The 6962-nt window shown below is 42.8% G+C and overlaps 1 protein-coding gene across 1 annotated transcript in view; it reads right to left on the bottom strand.

The window, feature by feature from the left end:
* Positions 1 to 4060: 4060 nt before the first annotated feature.
* Positions 4061 to 6962, bottom strand: part of LOC108574307 (DNA-binding protein D-ETS-3) — a 62072-nt gene continuing 59170 nt past the window's right edge. Inside the window, exons 5-6 of the mRNA XM_017936874.1 lie at positions 5976 to 6213; positions 4061 to 4408 (exon numbers count right to left, since the gene is read on the bottom strand). Of these exons, the coding sequence (XP_017792363.1) occupies positions 4072 to 4408; positions 5976 to 6213 (575 nt within the window). The 3' untranslated portion in view covers positions 4061 to 4071. The remainder of the gene's footprint in view (positions 4409 to 5975; positions 6214 to 6962) is intronic.

Here is a 6962-nt window from a genome sequence, read left to right as displayed (position 1 = left end):
ATACTCTCGTTACGCAAGCTGTATAGATATAATGCTGTATGATTTATGTGTGTATATACGTATAGTCATACACGCGTATATACATGCACGTGTGCGCACAGAGATACGAGAGAGAGAGTCACATTGATTTTGCCGACGACTGATACAACCCCGTCGGCACGTTTAATTAGAACATGGCGACTTTAATACAAGCGCACGACAACAAGAACAACAACAGCGCCCCTTCCCCCACCCCATTCCCCTTCCGCGCGCACCCCCATGGTGCTTCTTCGTCTTCTTCAGCCAGTACTACTTCTCGTCATCCTCTCTTTACTGGATCCGTGGTCTTTCCGTTTCCAACCTTTACCGGCACATGGTGTTCTTCCTCCTCTCGCAGCCGCGTGTCGCTTCCGACCGACGAAACATTCGCCTCCTACGCCTCCTTCCCGTAGCTCTCGAAGGGGTCGCTTATCTACCTAGCCTAACGCGGTCTATGCTAGTGCCAAACACCCCTCGCTCACCCTCTCCCACTCTTTCTCTTTCTCTCTCTCTCATCCATCATTGTCATCGTCGTCATCGTCATCGTTATTATTATCATCCCGTGTTCCAGTTCACGAATCACGCCCACTCTCCTCTTCACACTCACGCCACTCACTCGTACGCGATTTTCGTTTTCTCATACATATATGCATACACGTGCTTACGTACAGAGGTACACACGACAGACTCGTGTACACGCATACTGAAATACATACAATACATTCTCGCGCTAAGACTATGTTCTCTACACGCCTATACGCTACACATGAAAACACCCTATCTACATTAGAAGCCTGTCGACGTTCCACGGTGCCAGCTTTCTTCTTCGTTATATTCTTCTCTGTTGCTTCTTCTCTCTCTTTTTTTTGTCTCGTATTCTCTTGTTCGTTTCACTGGAAAAAAAAAAGATGAAGAACATCTCGGAAAGGGACAAGCATTGTTTCAACCGTCCCGAAGAACGAATCGTTGTGGTCGACCCCGCGGAACGTTCGACCGACATTGGTTACGGCTAATCGTTTTGAGTAATTCTAGGGATGCTTACGTCTTACGAATGGTATGATACAGTATACGACTTAAGGAATTACTCGCTTCTTCTTCGACAGACAGAGGTACACCTTTTTCCACAGCGGTGTAGGTCGCCGCCAGATCTTGTTTATCGTGGATTTTTCTTTTATTCTATTCTCTCTTTTGTTTCATCAACGCCTGTGGTGTCCACGGTTTTTTGTTTTGTGTTTTTTTTTCTTTTTCTTTTTTTGTTGGAGACCTACCCCTACGTTTGTACATAGATAGAGTGACCACATCTCTCGACTGATCGGTGAGAATCGACGGTGAACGCGGCTCAGGATTTCGTACGTTCGCTTTGATATGACTCGACGTTGTACTTTATCAATCCTTGGTATAATTGCGACTCGAGCTTCTGGTTTGATCAATGGATGCGTTACGTTGACCCAAGATTTATAGCCTGATTTTAACACGCTGACTGTCGCATCAAATTTTATCACTTCTTCACTGGACAGAGTACGAAATGCAACTTCTCATTCTAGTAGAATAATTGTGATAGTCGAATTTCAATTGTCGATTATCTCTATATTCCATTATTTCTTTCCGTAGATAGTATATTTTCTCACTCTCAAAAAATCATTTTGAAAAGATCCAAAAATATAATATAACGATGAATGAAAAGAAGTTTACTGAAAGGGCATTGCAGTAATGAAAATGACAGTGAAGAAGTAGAAAATGTGTTTAGTATAACTGCACAAAAATCATGCCCTAGTTCCCATAACACAGTATAGCAGTCAACGTGTTAATTGCAGTGTTGTGTAGATGGTATTATTTGAGCATTTTTAAAATTTCATTTCATGTTTGTACTAGAAGAAGAACAAGTTCTATTAATCCTATAGTCACTTCTGAGGTTAATATTAACCGTGTACCGTATTAAAAGTTAATAACTCAGTTAAATTAGCAAAAAGAATCTTCAGATGAGTTTCATTGCTTTCGAATAGTCTGGAGGAGAAAGCTTCCACTTGCTCGACATATTTCTTCTCTTCAGAAGTCATTTCAGGATCCATGAAACTTGCTACTTCGACATCCTGTTCCCGGGTCAACGACGGATGACGCTTCACGGTGGCAAGATTGAGCTCATGATCCACGTATATACGTATAAATTTCGTTGGTCGGCCACGTTTAAGTCTCTTTGTTTGTCGTAGCACTGAAACACGGCGGCGTACAGTTCGTTGTGAAATGTATTCGCGAAGGGGAAAAAAGTGTGTGTGCTTGGTCGCTGAATGAACGCGGCGTGTAATATACCTTGAACAAGTTCCAACGACTCGAGCAGCGTTACGACTCGCTGAAGGATTCTTTCTTTTCTTTTTTCTTTTTTTTTGTTTCTTTTCGGTACGACGACACATGCGGTTCACTCTATCTACATCTTCGTTATGTAACAAATAAGTTAAAAGAGTTTATAATACACGCATTGCTCTTGGCCCGAATCGAACATGTACACGTTCTCCATCGTTCATTATTCAGGTGGAAAACTGAAGTTCATCCCGATGCAATTATCAGCGAACGTACACGCGTGGTCTCTCTGTTCATTGACGATTTATCGAACCGTCACGAAATTGCCCCCGTCTCGTGCCTCCGGAGATATTCCTCGTTAAAATGCGCATGTTCGATTCCATCCAGTTGGAAATACCAACGTTTCTCAGCGGAAGTACGCCGGTTTTGTTATTCGCGTACAAGGCGACGTCCTTTCGGCACAGGATAACTCTCGACACTCGCTTTATCGCAGTGTTTTTGCTCGATAATTATTTCCAACGAATCGAAGAATCTTCTAGAATTAAAATTTCAACCGTAGAAAAAATTTTGGAATAATTTTCATGTGGTACCTACTTCGAATATTCTGAAATTTCTGTAGATTTCATTTACTTCTGCAATTCAGTATCTATTGACTATTGAATATCTCATTGTTTAAACAACTGAAAGCTAAAATATGAATTTCTTGTTTGTTGTAAGTTTAATTTTTATTGTGTTGGTATCTCTCATGGCGTCGAGATAAAACGAGCGACGAGAATCGTCTCGGGAACGTACCCTGTACTTACGTAATCCATTATATTGTATGTACAACGTTCTTACAATAATTCGAGCGCACCGTCGGCCGTGAACGAGGGAGCTTTTGGAACAGTGAGTGGTCGCGTGTGATCTTCGTTTTGCGTCAGTGACACACATTAGTCGCTGTTTACTGCCAAGAAACCGGATCGAATGATCGTGACAGAAAGAGCGATACCGTTGATTAGCTGGATCGTTTAATCTGTCCATCTGTGTCTTGCAACTCGATAAAACGCAAACTTTATGACTCGACCTGGTATCTAGAATAGATACGAAACTGTGAGACAAGTATTTTAAGCTTCGTTGAAACCACAGTATTACTGTTGCTTCACGCGACACTACAATTCTATCTTTTCATAGAAATATCGAAACAAAAGTTATCGATTCGATGCAATTTTAAGTGAATTCTCTTTTACCAGGTCTCCGTGAAACAAAACGTTTCAACCTTACGGAAATAGTATCACTGAACACTAGCAATGTCCAATGGTCATGCTAGGAAGACAGCTGTTACAATAAATACTATTTCATATCTTCTCGATACGACAACGACTTTAGAACGATTCTCACTTGTGTACACTGTAAAGTGTATCACATTACCTAACCACACTATTGCCAATCTTAAACTAAAAAACTCAAAATAGCTGAAATCGACGTTCACTTTTAAAAGATTAATATGTTCCTCGGTATCTGACATACTTCGTACAACAATACTATCATCGATCATAATTCCGTCAAATATGTAAAGAATCACAATGAAGCAAGTAGCAGATAAACGACACAAATCAACGATCCAGTTGCGCAACCAATCGCACAGATGGTGCTGTTCGCAGGATACACTGGCCGACGGTACACGGTAGACCGTGATGGCGGCGGTCACTTAAATTCCCTCGAGTAGAAACTTTTTTTTTAACGTGGCGTACCCAGGGCGCCCCAGTGCTCGGCGGTGGGTCATGCGTAATGCGGATAGGTGCCCAGATGAGGCGGCACATGACCAGAGGCCGTGTGGTGTCCCGCGTACAGGTTAGCACCCGGACTCGTGGACCAGTAGCTGGAGGCTGATTGAAACAGGCCCCCAGGAACAGAAACCGACACGGAGGCGGCCGGTGGTGGCATGAGGTTCAGTTTTGCGTGTCCGTAACCGGACATAAACAGCTCGCTTTGGTATTTGTAGGCAGCTGGATCCGCGGCCGCGGGTTGCGTTGCCGCTGCCAGGCCCTGGAAGTCGAACTTGTACGCGTACCTCTTCCCGTGGACCTTTGTCATGATGTTCTTGTCGTAGTAGTACCTGTAAGCAGAGTGGGACGCTTCGATGGACGGTGTGACGAAGTGAACATTATTGTTCTTCGAAGAAAGTTCGTGAAATGGTGTTAGTCTTTTAGAATATTGGAAGAATGAGGTTAGAGTGCCATTGACACGAGTGGTTGATTTTTTAAAGTAACGACTGTACCGTTTGACGATAAATCGATCACGAATATACATCGATACATCGCCACTTAATGCTTCATTTTACGATTTCGCGATATATCAGTTTCGTCAACTGTACGAAGATTGTAAACAACCTCGAACAACTTCTGTCATATTCCAGGTTCTATCGACAGTCTACCAATCTCCTCCACGCAAAACTATCGAATCCCCGGCGAAACTAAAGCCTCGAATCACAGATGAACAAGAAAATCCGGAAGTGGAGTCATAATCGGAGTTCTTCGTCGTCACAACGCGGTTCTTGTTCGAGTCTGCGGTACCGCGTAAACCGCTATAAACCGGCGATTTACGAAGTTGAGCTGGGAGTCGTAAAAATCCGGTGGAGTCTTATTTAATAAATTCTATTTGCCAGTGCCGATAACGACGCTGCTTCCGCGACGACGGAAACGTCTTTTGCTTTTTCTGTTTTTCTTTTTTTTTTGTTTGTCGTCGAGTTACGGTCGCGCGCAGCCTGAAACTTGTCACTGCACGAGAGAGTGGTGACGTTGGCGATGGTGATGGTGGTGGTGGTGGTGGTGGTGGTGATGGTGAAGAGAAATAGAAGAAACGAGAGAGAGAGAGAGTGGAGCAGTCTCGTGTAATATAATCAGTCGATCTGATCGAAAAATAATAGCCGCGTCTGCCGACGGTCTGACTGTCAGTGATTGAAATTTCTCTCCCTCCCTGCCCCCCCCCTCCCCTTCCTTCACTCTATACCACACCGTCACAGTCCTTTCGTTCAACGAATTTACTTTCTCTTCGAATCTTCCGTGCGGACGTCTACCCGTTAAATATTGACGTTTCGCCCCCCTTTTTTTTATTTCGCACGAACACTATGCGACGCGGTTTAGTCGCGCGATTTAACGGCCATGAGTGGCTCGATTTTATTGAGGTTATAGCAAGGTGAACCGTTGTCGTCACAGCGTATTGTTGATCATTTGTAACGTTATACAGGGTGTTTCATAAATTCAGTGTTGATTATTTTAAAAATAATCGGAAATATTGTTTATCTTCGAAAATTGAATCGTCGCAAGAAAAATACAAGATGGCGGCAATAGTTTCGTCGCCGGCGGAGATGTAGAGGAGATTTTGAGGTTAATTTTGTTTTTTCTTTTTTTTAATTGAATGTCCAATTGTTTATGGACTAATTCGATAGAAAACTTGAGGTAGACAGAGTTTGTGGAACACCTTGTACGTAGAATTTTCAGCAATACGCTTTAAAATTGCGAATAGGAAAATTTGAAACAGGATTATATAATTTAATTCGACAATTTTCTTTATGATTCTTTCTGTCTAAAATATTTGTTCGACAGACAATAGTAAATGAGAGGAGGATGATGTTTCTGCGGCGTATCACTGAGGTGTACCAAGGATTTAAAGGTGTCACTCACCTCAAAGCCCTCGACAATTTGTCATAATTCATGTTAGGCTTGGACTTCCTCTCGCCCCAGCGTCTCGCCACCTCGTCCGGGTCAGTCAACTTAAATTCACCGTTGGTTCCTTCCCACGTAATGCACGCGGCGTTGCTCGAGTCCGACAGTAGCTCGAGTAGAAATTGCCAGAGTTGAATCTGACCGGAACCGGAGCTTGCGAGCCGACTGCTCGTCGCTCCGAACATTTGGTAGGGATCTAGAAATCGTCAAATCACACAATGTCCATCTGGATCAAGTTGTACGCTCTCTTTTATCCTAATCAAACTTCGTCTTTCAACACACTTTTAACCCTTTTAATTTTTAATTAACCTGTATACAAAAAAGAAATTTCTTTAACTTTCTTCAATATTTCGACTTCTGATTAGGTTAGTCCTTCGTACTCAGGCTGCGATTTCTTTCAATCGACCCGTTTGTACGTAGCCGCGTTAATTTCTTCCCGCGTGAAATATTTTGCAAAAAGAAAAAAAAGAAAAAAACGAAGGGAGGAAAATTTCGTCTCGACAAGTCGACAAATGTCTGATTTCTGCACTCTCGAGTCGAATGTAATAGTTTTTTTCTCGTATTTCCCCTGAACATATACCTATCCATTACACGGTTGTTTCCCAGTGCTCCCCGTATCGCCCTTTAAAAGCCTTACAATGCGTCATCACCGTCGTTCGCTACTGCTCAGACCTGGAGTGCCCTACAACCGTACAAAAGGATATAATCGCAACCCTACAATAGAATAGAGTTCGTTTGGATCATAATAATTTCAATTGAAGGAACGAAACGACGGAGTGGTTCAAAGGGCGTACGGCGAATGTCTTCTGAGAGAGCGAACACTGTTAAACTGAGCATCGCCTGTTCTCTTAGCTGAGCGTGTGCTAAATGATCAAAATATGGACAGATGCCGAGGAACAGTTTCTCTCTCGTACAAACATTGTACCTACAGTTTTTCATTTTTAA

This window comes from Habropoda laboriosa, unplaced genomic scaffold, assembly GCF_001263275.1.
Source record: "Habropoda laboriosa isolate 0110345459 unplaced genomic scaffold, ASM126327v1 scaffold176, whole genome shotgun sequence".
NCBI classification, from domain to species: Eukaryota; Metazoa; Arthropoda; class Insecta; order Hymenoptera; family Apidae; genus Habropoda; species Habropoda laboriosa.
Note: the sequence above shows the minus strand (reverse complement) of the source record. Positions and strands in the feature narration are given on the sequence as shown.